This window comes from Sceloporus occidentalis, unplaced genomic scaffold (genome assembly GCF_023333645.1).
Source record: "Sceloporus occidentalis isolate IW3139 unplaced genomic scaffold, rSceOcc1.0.p SCAF_10, whole genome shotgun sequence".
Classification (NCBI taxonomy): Eukaryota; Metazoa; Chordata; class Lepidosauria; order Squamata; family Phrynosomatidae; genus Sceloporus; species Sceloporus occidentalis.
The window spans coordinates 22,755,596-22,772,769 of NW_028316990.1; the positions used below are offsets into that span (position 1 = coordinate 22,755,596).

General features: G+C 45.3%; 1 protein-coding gene across 1 annotated transcript in view; it reads right to left on the bottom strand.

The window, feature by feature from the left end:
- LOC149306174 (protein kinase C beta type) overlaps positions 1-17,174 on the bottom strand; it is a 120,840-nt gene that overhangs the window by 102,007 nt on the left and 1,659 nt on the right. Inside the window, exon 3 of the mRNA XM_089540845.1 lies at positions 14,025-14,056. Within this exon, the coding sequence (XP_089396971.1) occupies positions 14,025-14,056 (32 nt within the window). The remainder of the gene's footprint in view (positions 1-14,024; positions 14,057-17,174) is intronic.

Here is a 17,174-nt window from a genome sequence, read left to right on the forward strand (position 1 = left end):
AGCAATGGCAAATCTCTTCTGAACAAATCTTGCCAATAAAACCCCAGGATAGCTTCAACTTAGGGTCACCATAAATCAGAAAAAACTTTGGCCTTTGGCCACAGCACACCACCACAAAGATTGTTGTTGCTGTTGTGCGCCTTCAAGTCACTTCCAACTTATGGCAACCCTAATGCAAAACTATCATAGGGTTTTCTTGGCGTCTTCAGCAGGGGTTTGCCATTGCCTTCCCTGTGGCTGAGAGATTGCGACTTGCCCAAAGTGAGCCAGTGGGTTTCCATGGCCGAGCAGGGATTCGAACCCTGTTCTCCCAGTGTTCCAGCCCAACCACGCATGCAATCCAGAAATACTTTGGCCTCTTACTCAGCAATCTGGAACCTGTGGCAGATTGCATGTCCTGGAAATGACTGTTATTTCATGATTAAGCCCATAGAAGTCTCAGTAGCAGATTCCTGGCCCCCCTCTTTCCCCCTGAATGTCACGCATCGTTCCTTTGAGTACAGTGTCTGCTTCTTCTGCAAAAGACTTCAGAATGCCAAGAAAAGGAGCCCTGAAAACTTCTTGACAGGAGAACAAGTTAATGCTCCTCAGGGATCCAACTCCCATTACTCTGGATAATTGCAGCAACTTTGTGGCCCCCGTCGCCTAAAACAAACTTAAAACCTACAGGGAACAAAGATGCCAAGAAGGGAAAGGACTGGGGGAAGAGGGCGACCCACTGGATCCCTCTTCAGCAGGACCGAGTCTTCCCACGCCACCCCTAAAATCTCTGAAATCTAAGAGAACATTTTGTTCCTCATGCCAGCCAGAACCAGAGCTACACAGTGTGAACATTGCATACTTTTTGCACTGGAATTGGGCATTTGCTATTCTCTCCTGCATGCTGGAATAATAATGGACCACCTCACAGGGTTGCAGGTAGGGCAGAGTTCCAAAGCTAAACACTCCCAATTCCAAAAATGTGCTCTGCTTTATATACAGTGCGGTTCTGGTTCTGTCTGGCATGCGGAACATAATGTTCTCTCTGATTTATGAGATTTTAGGGCTGGCGTGGGAAGACTCATTCCTTGCTGATCCAATGCCTTCAAGTTATTTCTAACATAAAAAGAAAGCCAGCTAGCATAGTGGTTTGAGTGTTGGACTATGACTCTGGAGACCAGGGTTCAATTCCCAGCTCTGCCATGAAACTGATTGGGCAAGTCACATACTCTCAACCTCAGGGGAAGGCCATGGGAATCCCCCTCTGAAGAAACATGTCAAGAAAACCCTACAATAGGTTCACTACCTCAGGGTTGCCATAAGCTGGAAACGACCTTGTTTTCTAGGACCCAGTGGAGCAATGGATGCAAGCTACAGGAAAAGAGATTCCACCTGAACATTAGGACAATCTTCCTGAGAGTAAGGGTTGTTCGACAGTGAAACACACTCTGTCCTCAAAGTGTAGTGGAATCTCCTTCCCTGGAGGTTTTTAAACAGAGGCTGGATGGCCATCTGTCAGGGATGCTTTGATTGAGAATTTCTGCATGGCAGAATAGGGTTGGACTGGATGGCCCATGAGGTCCCTTCCAACTCTATGATGCTATGATTCTATTGGGAGCCTGCCCTATTGCAAGGAGGCATCCATTACTTCCAAGGCGGTGGCTCTCACCTCTCCAAGGATTTACCTCGCCAAGGTTTTTCAAGGGCGAGGAAGATCACCCAAGTTTCTTTCCACTCTTGCATTATTTAAAAGCCTGCTGCCCAAGGCAAGTGTCACGGAGAGCCACCGGCCGGCGTAACATTACACTACCCGGCCAAGTGGAGAGGTGAGTTCCTCGAGCAAAGACTAAGTCCAAAATACCTGAAAGACTATGTTTGGGAAATCACTGGACCAGGATAAGGCGTCCCTCCAGGAAGACATTTTTGGGTGCTGTGGTTCTTTCTGCTTCATGGTCAGGACCTGACAGCGAACTTTGATTCCTTCCAGAAACAGGTTATGATAGGAACGAGGAGGGAAAAGAGAGAAAGAGCCAAGGAGAGAATGGATCCAGATGCTATTTTTAAAATGTCTCTCCTGAAGAAGACAAAGCCAGGACAGCCTTTTTTGCTGGCAGAGTTTCCCCTTGGCTGCAAAGGCTGGATACCTGTAGGTCAGAGATATCACCTTCCTGGGAAGGCAGCTGACAAATTGAGACAAAGAAGAAAAACGATTTACTCCGACAGAAACCAAACAGGAGAAGGTTAAATATAACACCCTGCAGCCAACCAAATGAACCTCGTTGGTTCACCTTTTGGTGAAATACAAAATTCAGGTGAAAAATAAGGCTTCCTAAGGTATCTCTGATGGACTGTGACTCTGGAGACTAGGATTTGAATCTTGGCTTGGATATGGAAAGTCATACTCTCTCAGCCTCAGAGGATGGCAATGGCAAACCTCCTCTGAAGAAAACCCCATGATAGGCTTGCCTTAGGGTCGCCATAAATCAGAAATGACTTGAAGGCACACGACAAACACAACATGTGTGTTTATAAACCTATTAAACCATAAAATCTGTGGCCATTTTTCATCTCAGAGCAAGAGCTCAGAAGAGTTTTCATTTTGTCATTTTCCAAATCCAAAGCACTTTTGATTCATAGGTCGTGGCCTCAAGACACCAAGCAGAGCATCCTGAGTGAAATTAATCTTTTTGGGGTACATGAATGGGAGACCACCAGAGAACGCCCAACCACCAAAATACGCATGCTACCCAACAAACAGAAGAATGTTTTTTGGAAAAACCCTGTTGCTAGAAATAACCATCTGCAAGTGCTGATATCAAATATTTATCTAATGTTTCCTTCTGAATTTGGCACCCAGCATTATTTAACAGTTGGCATGCAAAGGAATTTAGGATATGACAGAAGGCATGCTAGCATTGTCATGACAGAATAATAATAATAATAATAATAATAATAATAATAATAACAATGTTTTAATTGGCCTCCTGCCACTGGGCAGCAGGTGCTACAGCCATGAAGGTTTGCTTTGTAGTGCTTTAAGTGTTTGGACTTATGACTCTGAAGGCCAGGGTTCAAATCCCAGCTTGGCCATGAAATCCATTGGGTGACTTTGGCAAGTCACACTCTTTCAGACTCAGAGGAAGGCAATTGCACAAATTTCAGAAGAAATTTGACAAGAAAACTCCATGATAGGATCACCATAAATAGGAAACAACTTGAAGGTATATGACTTGAAGGTGCCACCAGATTGATGGTTTGATTGCAACAGGCATAATCCAAGACCTAAAATACTTTCCCCTCTGGCTCTATCCATTGGTAAATACAAGATCCAGCTGACTCTTCCTGAAGCTTGAAGATGACATCTATACAGCCCAAAATTCATACAAAGCAGCCCAAAGAGTTAGAAATGAAGTGAGGAAATGGCTGGAGCCTCTTGGAAATATTTCCAGAATCTGCAGAGGGAACCTCTTTTCTAAGGCTGCTTCTTTCTTTCCCTTTCAGGTTATTTTCATCCTAAAAACAAAATATGCCCTTTCTTCACTAGTGCGAAGCTGCCATGTGTTATCTCCTTCCAAAGACTGCTTAAAACAGGAAGCAAAGCGGAAACACAACGCAGGAGGAGAAGACCTCCTTCCGCTCCCTGGGGCAGCTCAGCAGCGAAAGTGCTTTCAGAAAACCCACTGGCAATTTGGGGAGGAGAAAGCAGAGTGTAGTGAAACAGTTCTTTGCCCCAAAACTATTCCACTCTGCAAACCCGTGTTTGCTTGTGCATTCAGTTGCACATTTGACATCTTGGTTCACGGTGGTGGATGCAGCCATGCACCAAGCAACGCTATGACGCTCAGTCTCCATAATCGGTGGTACTTCTTTGGTTGGGCATTCAGTTGCACCAAAATCAAACTGAAACCAAATCAAATGGCATTTCCACCAAGCCTGCAGACATTGCAGTTTTTACAAGTATGATTGTGATTGGGTACATCTACACTGTAGAATGAATGCAGTTTGACACCACTTTAAGTGCTGCAGCACCATTCTATAGAATCCTGGGGTTTGTAGTTTTGCAAAGTCTTTTGTCTTTTCTGCCAAAAAGCACTGGCATCTCACAAAAGTACAAATCTCAGGATTGCATAGGAGGGGGCACAGTAGTTAAAATGGTGCCCAGCTGTACTATTCCTACAGTGTAGATGTGCCCATTGCAAACCCAGGGCTGCCACAGGTTTCTGGATGGAGTCCATCCACCTACAATGTGGTCTTTCTCTTTTCCTAATGCCTCCCACTTTCCCCAGCAAGTGCGGCATCTATCCACAAACACCAACAACCTTACAGCATATGCTACTAACATGTCACTCTATTGCAAACACATCGCTAGTCCTGAGACAGACACAAACATTACAACTGAAGGCTCCGGCCAAGCGGATTAAATCATTACAACTCTGGTGCAGTTTAAAATTTAGGACAGGATTGTGGCCTGTATTTCAAAAGGAGCAGCTGAAAATTTTATTGCTTTTACCGCAGCCATAAGGAGCCGATTCACATAACCATCCTCAGTGGGACCATTAAGTCTTCACCTAAGGCTCTATGCAAGGAGCCACACCAGAATAAATAATAAATAATAAAGCACGGCCCACACTTTCACACTGTTGTTTAGTCCCTGTATTGGGAGGAAGGCAGGGTATAAATAAAATAAAATAACCGAGGCATTTGCCATCCAACACAAAGGATGGCAAGGCATAGCTCTGCATCTGGAGATTTCACTCCATGCAGCCCTGGCATAAGATTGCATCCACTTTTGTCTTCAGTTATCCCAAACAGCCTCACTATTCCCACTTCTGCAGTCTTAAAAAATTTATTGGCACGACGTACGACGGATCATGATGAAGCAAGTCTGCAACGAAGCCCCGCCTGCCATCCACCCATCCATCCATTCATCTGGCTACCCAGGCCTCCTCAAACACTCAAATGCCTTTGCCCTTCATGCCAAGGCTTTGGCACCCGTCGGAAAAAACACTCCCAGCTTCAGCATCTCGGCTCTTTGCAGGCTGACAGCCATCATCATGCCTCTGCTAAGAGGAGACCGTTTAAACAATTTTGGCACAGCTGGTTTCTGAGAGCGGGGAGAAAGGGAGCAAAAACACACACCCAAACACTCCTGCTTGGCAAGACTCACACCAGAGGGAGTGTTTCTCTATGGTGCAAATCACACACACCTCCAACGTGCAAACCATGTTTTTATGTGAGATAATTTTGTATGTGTATGTATATGTATTGAATAATTTTTATTGTGTTTAGTATGCATGCCTGGATTTGTGTCGTTTTTAAAATTTTGATTTGCTGTTTTGAAATTAATAAATATTGTTTTAAAGATATAGGCTTATATTCCTCATGTTGGTTTCTCTTCTGTTATGTTGTTTTTAAAACTGGGACTTTAGTCTGCCTGTGATATTCCAAGGCTTCCGTGTCAGTAGGAACAGTAAACCCTCTCTGGATTTTACTCCAGACTTTTAACGGTGCTGTCCCAATTGCCTATTTTGGGGCAAAGGTTTCGTGGTACTCCCTTTAAAGTTCAGCTTCCAACCTGGAGCAGACTCTCCATCCCTTGGGTGGCAAAACCTCCATCCGCCCCGTTCAGATCAAGGCCAAAGAAGGATAACTCTTCATGCTGTTAGACACACACAGAGTGAGGGACAGAAAGCCAAAGAAAACAAACATTTTTACCAAATGCAGGAGAAAATCCTTGAGCTGAAGAATTAGCTTCAAAAGCCAGCCCAAATCAGGCAGCTTTTGCTGCAAATCTGGCAGCATTAAACATAACAGGCTTCTCCCAGCATTATTGCAGAGTGGTAACCAGTGCTAAGCTTTGCTTCAGATACATTTCTTCCCTCTCCATGTTTCACCTAATGCACAATAAAGCACATCCTCCACCATACGGTTACCATGAGTACAGGAACACTGGTCCCCAGAGGACTTGGAATAAAAACCTCTCCCTTCCCCAAAAATTTTAGATTTCATTGTGTTAAAATGCAAGGTTATCCAGGCCTTGTGAAGGAAACTCAAAAGAAAATATTTCTCTTTGCTGTGCTGGGCTTGTAAAGTAGGGAAAGTTGGCTTAAAAGCCAAGAGGCCTTAGAGAGAATTCTTCTGGTCGCTTACAGCATGACTTTTTTGGGGGGTATGCATGTTAAAATTCAGAGACATAGCCAGCCATCTAAATTCGGAATATCAATATGCAAAGGGATCTTGCAGCACCTTTGAGACTAACTGTGCAAAAGACATTGTAGCACAAGCTTTCCTAGGCTTAGGCTTAGGCTGCATCCTCACTACAGCAATAATCCGGTTTGACACCACATTAACTGCCATGGCATGGGATGCTGGAAATTGTAGTTTTGTGAGACATTTAGCCTTCTCTGTCGGAGAGCTCTGGTGCCACAACAAACAAAAATTCCTAGAATTCCACAGCACTGATCCATGGCAGTTAAAGCAGTGTCAAACTGGATTATTTCTGCAGTGTGGATGCAGCCTTGGTCTCCTTCCTCAGATGCATCTAAACAAGCCAAATATACAAAAGTTTATGCTACAACTTCTTTCACACAGTTAATCTCAAAGATCCCTTTGCATTGGGGTGTGTGTGTTAAATTACTCCCCCCCCCCCGACATTGCATGAGGAAACTGCCTGTTCCTCCTTATACAATGATTTTTCGCTAATTTCTGTGCACCAATTTCTTCAGGCTAATCCATCTGACCCAAACAAACACCAAATGGCTGTGAAGAAGCACCAGGAATTCCCAACTGCAACATCACCTGGCTGGGCAACCATCTCTCTCCTGGACCTCCATCTTCCCCTCTGAGGACATTTGTGGCCCTTTATGCAATGCCAGCTACACAGAGGCCCCTGGTTGCATCAATATTCGACCAACCTAATATTCCCAGATCTCCTGGTTAACCATGTACCACAGCATGCAAATGCCAGTTGTGATCTCTGAGATTCATGATCCACCCATCAGGGTGAGCAACCCACTCTCCCTCTGGCGCCAACTTACCATATATACTCATGTATAAGTCGACCTCATGTATAAATCAAGGGCAGTTTTTGGATCCAAAATCATGGATTTTGATATGACCCATGGATAAGTCAAGGGGCAAACACTGGAGGATGTTACAAAAGATCTAAAGGGGGGAAACAAAGCACCACTTCCCTCCCTATATCTCACTCTCTGGACCTCTCCCAAGCATCAGTCTCAGAATGGAAAAGGGGAAACAAACCTCAGCGCGCGCATGTGCGTGTGCACACACACACACACTTCCCCTTACCAAAAGCATCTCCAAGGCACATGGCTTGCAAAAAGGAAGACAGACCCCACTGTCTCTCTGCTTGTCACCCCCAGGACTCCCAAGGCTCATAGCTTGCAGAAATGGAGGACAGACCTTTCTCTCTCTCTCTCCTTCTCACTCCCAAGGCTCATAGCTTTCAGAAATAGAGGACAGGGCTTTCTCTCTCTCTCCTTCTCACCCCCAGGACTTCCAGGCAAAACGGGGTACAAGCCTGGGCATACTTTCTTTGTGTTCCTTCTCTCAGCAGCAGCTTGTTAGGTCTGGCTCTGCAGGAAGGCTGAGAGCCTGGGAAACAGACACACACACAGAGGGAGAGAGGAGAGCCAGCACCAGGGCTTCAAACAGGGAGCTGTTACAAGGCTACAGAGGAAGGTGGGCACTTCTTCTTTCACAAAATTTATTAGCATTAACTCATTGACCCTTCCATAAGTCTACCCAGGATTTTGGAATTCATTTTGGGGCATAAATTTTTCGACTTATAGTCGAGTATATACGGTAGCTCCAAGCGTCCTTCTGACCCTGATGCTCTGGTGGGAGGAAAGAGGGCATCGTCGCCTGTGCCATTCTGTTGCGCATTTAGGAGGTGCTCCAGGAACCATGAGAAACACAGCAGACGGCGGCTCTCCTCTCAAGTAGGACTGGAGATCATCCCAGTAAATGCAATGCCGTTTTGGAGACCTCTTCCCCCAAACCTCACCCCCCATTTCCAGGTTTGTGGCTGGAAAAGAAAGTAGGAGATAAGACTATCTCACTGAGTTTAGGAGCCACAAGGCAAGGTCAGAGGCAAGCCAGATGCTCACAATATTTTGATTTCTCAACCACAGTCTCCGGCAATAAAAGTCACCTTGTGCTTTTGGAAGGAGCCTAAGTTCTAAATCAAACATTAAAATGTCAAAACTTTTACAAACACTTGACAATATTTGACCACAGGCTACACAGTGTAAAGCTCCACATGCGGAGTCAACACACTGAGGTCTAAATCTTGTTCATCCTGACTAAAACAAACCAAATCAATGAATAGGATTTGCTTATGCTTTGGCGGGTCGTGCAACAATTGACTGAATAAGTCTGCTCTGGTTGGGGATTAACAAACAGGAGGTCAGCCTAACTCTGCTATGCAACATTGTATTTCTGAACCAAAACACCAAAACTGCTTTCAAATGCACATGCGCCTCCATGTGCAATTCATAATGAGCATCCAGATGCCATATGCTTCAACATTCAGTTCAGTAGACTGTTTTACTATCTTGTCGGATAGTATGGAAGGACGAGGAAACGGAAAACACTTTAGGGGTTTCTGTCCTGGTCCTCTGATATCTTGAGTCATTCTTTGGCAAACTAATTCTGGTTCAGGACATTCCTGTGTTATTTTGGCCCCAGTTCAATCTTACATGGAAGGGTCTTAGGGGCCGAAAATTGGCCCCGGAGACCTGCCATGGTTGCCTACCCCCTGCTGTAGCCCAAAGGCCCTGATCTGTACACTTTTTAAAAATAGCTGCATTGATGTTCCACAGCTTACAAGACATCATAGACCAGGTTCTGCTCATGGCTACAGCACCGCACTGCAAGCTTCCAGAAGCCAACGTAAAAACACTTCATATTTTTACTGCAAGGATTTATTTATTTTTTAGATGAAGAGTAATGCAAGATGCTGGGCAGAGCTACTTATTAAAAAAACAAAAGATTGCATTGATGTTGCCCTTGGGATTGCAACTCAAAGAAGCACCAAAGCTGTCGGATGCTTCCGCTCCCCGCTTTGCTTTCTGCATGCAAACACAGGCTGGCAATTAACAGTACCTATTAACGCTTCCAGTTAATTCTCTGCCAGGGAAATCTGCTCCGAGGTTTAATAGAAAGATTTTAAACTGATATTAGGAACTAATTAACAGCCCACTTATTGACACAGACAACCCAGAAAAACAAAGCAGAAAAGGCAATACCTTCAGGATACACACAAACATACACACACAGAGATATGGGCCCGAGATGCATGGAAACCCTGGGAACAAGGGACCCTGGAGCATGAAACATTGCCCACATGAAGACCAGGCTAGCACTGAAGGTTTAGGACTGGTTTACTCCTGGTTTGGAATCAATGGTTTATTCTTCTTCTGGTTTATTATCAGCCTGGCCAAGCCAGAGTCTGCAACTCTGCCCATGCAATGGGACCAACATGTGGATAGTGTTCACTTGTGTAGGGCTTACAAAAGGCTTACAAAACCCATAACACTTGCTTTCTAGTTCCTTCTGGAATCAGACCCTGGGAGACCAAGGTTCAAATTCCTGTTCAACCATGGAAACCTCTGGGTGACTTTGAGCAAGTCATCCTCTCTCAGCCTCAGAGGACAGAAATGGTGGCAAATCTCCTTGGAAGGAAACTGACCAAGAAAATCCTAGGATATGGGCACCATAAGTGATATATAACAACAACAAAAGTATATAGATATTTGTGCAGTGGCAGAGCCACTGTTGACTGTTTCCTGTTCAAAGTGTAAAACTGTCTTTGCATGGAGTGCAACAACTCCTGTGTCCTTGAAAGCAGTGCTTGAACATTTCTTCATTTGCATTACAGGTTTATGATTTGAATGGCATGCGCTGAGCAGCTGTGGCTGATGCTTCATATCTCCTGGATCATTATTAATTAAAAATAATAATTGTAAGCTGCTCTGATAGCCTTTACGGCTGAAGGGTGGGGTATAAGTACTCTATTAAATAACAAATAAAAATGACTTCCTCAGGAGGATGACCCTTGAATTCAGGTTGAAGACCTGCAATCTCAGGTCCTGGGATGCTTCTGCTAGTACCAACGATTCCCAAACTCTGGCTTTCCGGGCGTTTTGGGCTTTAGCTCCCAGAATCCCCGATCATAGGCCAAGATGGCTGAGACTCCTGGGAGTTGAAGTCCAAAACATGAGGATGAGAGTTTGGGAATCATAATACTAGACAGACAAACACATACCAAGGCTATCTCTTGGCCAACAAACTAGGGAAAAACGTGTTGCTGACCATAACTTTGGCTAGAGAACTGCAATATCCATATCCCTAATGTCTCATTTGGTTGCAAGTGGAACATTTGAGCTCATAGCATGCTGAGTGTCTGTTCTAGGCGTCTACCTGTCTCTCACCTGGGGTCAGTAGGAACGGTTTAGGGTCCTAGGCCTCGCAAAGCGCCACTGTGTCTGCAGATTGGCCAGTCTCAATGTACCCAGGGTTGCAGACTCCACTTGTGAACAACAGAATGTTCTCTGAACTCGGAAGACGGCATGCTGTTTCCCCGCAACTCCCATATACGTTTTTTATTGGGTCCATTTTGCCAACTGTGGCCCAAGGAGCCCACTTAAGGCTGCCCAATAAATGCACAGGTGAAACCTCAAAGTAAGCTCATGCACATATAGGAAGGGAGCTAAAGATCTTAATGGCTTCAAAACGAGAACTTAAAAGCCTGGAGATCTTTCCTAAGGGCTCAGAAACACCAAAGTAGTAACAGAGACCAGAAACAGAGAGATTTTGTCTCCATCCCAACCTCACTGGGCCTGTTAGTAAGGAAAATATAGGTCTGTTTTTATTACCAGGACGTGTGAGGGAAAGGAAACATAGCCTCAGTTCAGGACACAATATTCACTAAAGGAAGAAAAACGGAGCTATTTAGGATCATCCATGGGTAGCGACTGACCAGGACTCTGACAGAAAAGGCTAAAGACTTTGCAAAACTGCAGCTCTCAGAATTACATAGGAAGGAGCTACAGCACCTAAAATGGTGTCAAAACGCATTATTTCAACATCATATCATATAGTTGTAAACATAGCCAAGATTCAGTGGAGAGAAAGATGGGGCCCATTCGCCGCACATGGCTGCCTGCGCATGGACTGTTATTGGCGATTAATCTGCTTTGCATGACTTTAAGAACATACAACTCACACTTCCGGTTTTGCACTACGTTCAGCAAGGACATCCTGAAGGCAGCCACAAAACACTAAAATTGTTTTACCAATAAACAATGAAAGTGGGGAGGAGGGCTGGAAAAGGGGCATCCTTCTCCGAACTCTCTGTTTTTCACTTTAGGATAGAATTCACTCATCACTTCCAAAGTAAAACAAAAAAAGTTCTGCCCATTTCCTCTTGCAAAAAGAAAGAAAGAAAGAAAGAAAGAAAAAGACAGACAAGGAGATGAAGATATTCAAAGCAGGGCTCTCTTCCTCCCATGGCTTCAACTTTCAGCATGATTGGCACACAGAGAGACAAAAGGAAGCCTGGCACATGGACCGCCACATCACCCTCCCATGCACTTCCCCCTTCAGCCCCACTAGAGATGCCCACATCCTGATGGGTCCCAGGCTCATGGGTAATGCTCAGAAACTACAAATCCCAGCAAAGAAAGGAGGGAAGGGGCTGGTGAGAAGGCCAAGGGTCTCCATCCCAAATGCAGGAGGATGCAAAGTCATGGAGCTGAGCACCATGCAATGCCCCAGGCAACGTTTTGCAAGCCAGCTTAGCTGGAAACAAGGGGAACCCTTCTTGTTCATCCTCTTCCAAGGCATTTTTAAAGGAGTTGCTACTGAGAGATCCCTTCCCTCATCCAAAAATTTCATTGAGTGGAACTGAAAGCCTCTCTGCTGCATATAAACCTGGCTTTTAGGTTGGGTTGCAAGTGTTTGGGTGGGTTATTTTTTTCTTTTTAAAAAGGGGAACTCAATACATTGCTGCAGATAATTTACCCGTGTCAATACCAAAGCCATTTTTATACACCTGACCGCCTGACCAGAGAACTACTCCGAATTAACAAAGAAGAGAAACCCTTCAAAGTCTTCCCAGAACTGGTTCAAAACCACAGCTGAGCAGAGATGACAAAAAGATATCGCTTTGAGGATTATTTTTATTTTTGGTTTGCGGTAACTTGCAAAAAAGGCAGGGATGGCAATCAGGTGGTTCACCAATTAAATTGTAAGCATCCCTTTGCTTCTGCAGAGGGTCCAGAAGCTAGGACTGTGTGTCCATTTGGACACAAAGCCATTCTTTAAAAAATGCCTTGTCCTTTTTGGGGAGCTAGACTAAGGGTGGGCAATTGCGGGAGGTTTGGGGGTCGGTTTCTGCCCTAGGATCTCTCTCTGGATTGCTCAGATTGCCAAAAACTGAAAGAAAACCAAATGCCAGAAAAGGCTGGGAATCTATTCCTGCTTTTGCAAAATTTGGATTTTTTTTTTAATGTGGAGGACTGTGACCTATTTAAAAGCTGTGTTGCTGCTCCTGACAGCTTCCAGGAGAAGCAATCTACACTTTTTCAGCTCAGAGAAAGAACAATCTGAAGGCATTGAGGGCCCCAAAAGCAGACTTGGGGGTCTCATGCAGCCCCAAAACTTGAAATGATTTTGGAACAGACAGAGAAAGAAGGGGTCCCTATTATGGACAAATCAGCCTGGACCAATGTATGTGTGCTGGGGTTAATTCAGGACTCTCTTCCTGAGTGCAAATGGCTATTTCAAGACACAACATCCAAAGAGGCCTTTCCCTTTTGCCACAAAAAGGATGCAACTTGTGTGCAAACTGGAGAGATGCAAACCTAGGAGGGGGCCAAAATAAAGCAGTACCCCTCCCCTGTCTCCAATGGCATTTTCCTTCTGTCCCCTAATTTCTAGCATTGCAGTGAACATGAAACTTCTCTTGAACATTTAAAATTAACCATTTCAGCATCCAACAAAGGGGCATCAGGAGGCAAAGTGACCCCAGGAATTCCAAAACAGCAAAGAGAAGAGTTCAAAGTCTGGGTGATCTTCAAGGTCTCCCTCTTTTGAATGCTAAAAATTTGGGGACTTCAGTAAAATTTCATGCCGGGAGGCAGGTTTCATTTAGGCGCTACAGGTTGATTTTCCCTTATTCAAAATGTTTAGGACCAGAAGATCTTTTTTGGAGTTTGGATTTTTTTCCCCCCGATTTTGGAATATTTGCATGTATCTTGGTATCCTGGAGATGGGACCCAAATCTAAATATGATATTCATTTATGTTTCATGTACACTTCATACACATAGCCTAAAGGTAATTTTATACATAATATGGAGTCTATTTCCTTAGAGGTCTTTAAACAGAGGCTGGATGGCCATCTGTTGGGGATGCTTTGATTGAGATTCCCTGCATGGCAGAATGGGGCTGGACTGGATGGCCCTTGCTCTTTTTTCCAACTCTACAATTCTGTGATTCTATGATATGTTTAATAACTTTGTGCATGAAACAAAAGCTGTGCACATTGAACCATCGGACAGTCAAAGTGTCACTATCTCAGCCGTCCCTGTGGACAATTTTGGATTTCTGGTTAAGGGAGACTCAACCCGTATCAGTGCCTTCATTCCACCATCCAGCCACCCCAAATCTAAACCCCTGGAAATAGATGAGTACTTGTGTTGTTGTTGATGATGATTTAAAGGTTTACTACAAAAGAAAGCAGGACAAAAGCAGTTCCAGTGTTCTCCCAGAAAGAGAGGCACCCAAACTAAGTGTGGACTCAACTTTTAGGAAGGATTTGTGCTTCATTCCTAAAATGAGTGAATACCTTTGGACCTGAATGCCCTCCCAAACTTTCTCATGGAGAAAGCCTGCCCCTGCTTTCCTTCTTCTTGCTCTGAGTCCTGGCATTAGAAATAAATTTGGGGGCCAAGCCTCAATCCCACCTTGGCTCCAAATGTGAAATCTTAAAGAAACACACACCATGAACACATCACTCACCTTGACACTGGAAACCTTGCTTCCCAAAGCCCCTGCAAAGGAAAAAGACAGACACAGGGTTAGAGAAGCCAGAGGCACACATAAAGCCATCCACATTTATTTGCAACACCAGAAGTTATTTGCAACTCCTGAAGCTCCAGGAATTGCAAAAAGCAGCTCCCTCCTCCCTGTATTTTGTCATTCTTCTGTGCACTCAGGTCAACTTTGAGTCTTATGGCAAGCTATGAATGAGAGACCACCAAGGCAAGGGTCCCAGTCATCTCTAGCCTTGCTTTGGTCTTGCAAATTCTGGCTTCCTCAACCAGATCACTCCATCTGCAGTTCAGCTTCCACTTTCCCCACCATTATCACGTTTTTCTAATGAGTCACAGTATCTCAGGATACGTCCAAGGTATGACCATAGCCTCCCTTTAGTCATCTTGGTTTCAAGGGAGAAGGCAAGCTTGATTTGCTTTCAGACACATGTATTGGCCTTTTTGGCAGCTCAGGACATCTTCTGCATTATTATTATCATCATTTTTTTTAAAAAAAATCCATCCCCACCATTTTTCTCAACCTTTGGCCCTCCTTTGGTCAAGGATGCCTGACCATTGGTCAGCTGAAGTCCAGTTGTTGGACCCAAGGGTGAAAAACACTGTTGTGGAGGTGTGTGTGTGTGTGTGTGTGTATACACTTAGGACTGTTTGTTTGAATTCACAACTCTCTATCCCTTACGAAGATCAGAGTTTGGGAAATATGCTTCTCTGGACCACAAAAGCCAGAGGAGTCTGGGCATTGTAATCCAAAGAGGAGAAAGCAAGGAGGAGAAACGTGGGGAAATATAGTCCTCCTCTTCTCCTTCATCTCTGCCCCATATCTCTTCCCAAGCTCCTCCATATCGCCTTCCTTCATTCTTTCCTTCCTATGGCTCCCTCATTCCCTTCATCTTTTCTTTCTTCCTCCTACTCTGCCCCCACCTTCCTATTCTCTTTCCTTCCCTCCTTCCACTCCCTCATTCCCTTCCTCTTCCTCTTTTCTTTCTTTCCCCTTTCCTCCTTTTCTGCCCAATCTCCCTTCCTTCCTTCCTCACCATCATTCTCTTCCTCTTTATATTTTCTTCCTTCCTCCTCCTCTGCCCCCATCTCCCTTCCTTCCTCTCCATCATTCTCTTCCTCTTTTCCTTCTTCCTCTCTTCCTCCTTCTCTGCCCCCATCTCCCTAATCTCCTTCCTTCCTTCCTTCCTTCCTTCGGCAACCAAAGTCTCTAACCCAGCAACCTGACTTTCTGTTGTGTTGCCTTTAGCTTCAGGAGGCCCTGAGGAGGAATGGTGGAGGCAATCCTTAATTGGAGGGGAATTGATTAGATTGGGGGCGGAATTGGGAAATTAATGAGCGGGTGATCATCGCCTGACTCAGCCCAGCTTTGCCTTTGGAGGAGCCCTGAGTCAAAAAAACCCTGCAACACGGAGCCAGTTGCCATTTTAAAGGCCAGGAGGAATGTGCTTTTACCCCTACATCCCCTGGACTGCTGCTAATGAATAAAGCTGCTAATCTCACAGGTGTTGCCAGGCTCATCTTTTACAGCTAATGACTTGCAACTGGATGAGTTGATCTGGAGCATTGTGGGCTGGAGGGGAAATCAATGGAAGACTTTGTCGCCTTGGAGGCGATCTGGCTCAACCCAGGCATGCTTTCTAAATTTGCACATCTCCAAAGATGTACCCGCGCATACAAATTAGCATGTGTCCTTTTCTGAGAAGATTTGTATTCCGCAAAGGCCTCCTACCCACTCCCTCCCGGGTCCCCAAACCTTTTAAGTCCCTGGCAGAGAAGCTTGTGGGGTCGAGAAGGGACTCCCAGGGGGAAATCAGGAAGTCGCCCATCAATCACATTCATCACCTTGCAACCACCCAGTTTGGGTGTAAAATGGGTTGCACTCAACACAGGGGGCCACATCTAGCCAAGTGGGCCACGTTTAATAAACTGGGACCCATTAAAAACATAGGGCCACATCAAAGTGGGCCACTTTGGGCATCAGGAGCCACATCCAGCCAAACAGGTTGCCTCCAACAAGGAGGAACGGCATGGCTAGCCAAGTGAGCCACGTTTTAAGAAATGGGCCACATCCACCCAAACAAAGTGGATCGAATATAAGGAGCCAGATCTGGTTAAGTGGACTATTGCCGGTGAAAAAAAGGCCCCCAAATGGGTTGCATTCAAAACAAGAAGTCACATCTAGCCAAGTGGGCCACATTTTAAAAAGTGGGCCACGTCCATCAAAGCATTTGTTGCATGGAGCCTATAGCCAGTGCCAGGAGCCAGTGTGGTGGAGTGGTTTGAACATTGGATTATGACTCTGGAGAACAGGGTTTGAATCCTGGTTCAGTCATGAGAACCCACAGGGTGACTTTGGTCAAGTCACACTCTCTCAGCCTCAGAGGAAGGCAATGGCAAATCTCCTCTGAACAAATCTTGCCAAGAAAACCCCAGGATAGGTTTGCCTGAGGGTGGCCATACATTAGAAAAGACCTGAAGGCACACAACCACCACCACCAAATTGCCAGTGCCAAGGGCCCCATCCACCAAAGTGTGCTGCATTCAAAACAAGGCACTACATCTGGCCAAGTGGGCCACATTTTAAAAAGCGGGCTTCATCCAGCAAAAGAAGGTGCATCCAATACACAGACCCACATCTAGCCAAGAGGACTATAGCTGGTGCCAAAGGGCCCCATAAATATGAGCCGCATTCAAAACAGGGCACCGCATCTAGCCAAGCGGGCTGCATTTTTAAAAAGTGGGCCACATCAATCAAAGCAGGGAGCATTGGATACATGGATCTACTCCTAGCTGAATGGACTATAGATGGTGTCAAGGGCCCAATCCACTAAAATGGACTGCATTCAAAACAAGGTGCCTCATCGAGCTAAGAGGGGTCCACGTTTTACAAACTGGGCCATATTGGGCTTAGGGGCCCACATCTGGCAAAGCAAGCCATGTGCAGAATAAGGGTCACCTCTGGCAAAGTGGGAAAGGGGCCACATCTGGCAAAAGGGACCACATCTGCCAAGGACTTGTGATGGCATTTGTGAGGGGCAGAGACCTGAGCTGGATCCTGAGGGTCACCTCCAGAGGAAAGCCAAGGGGGTGAGTGAGACCCTGCCAAGGGCATCAG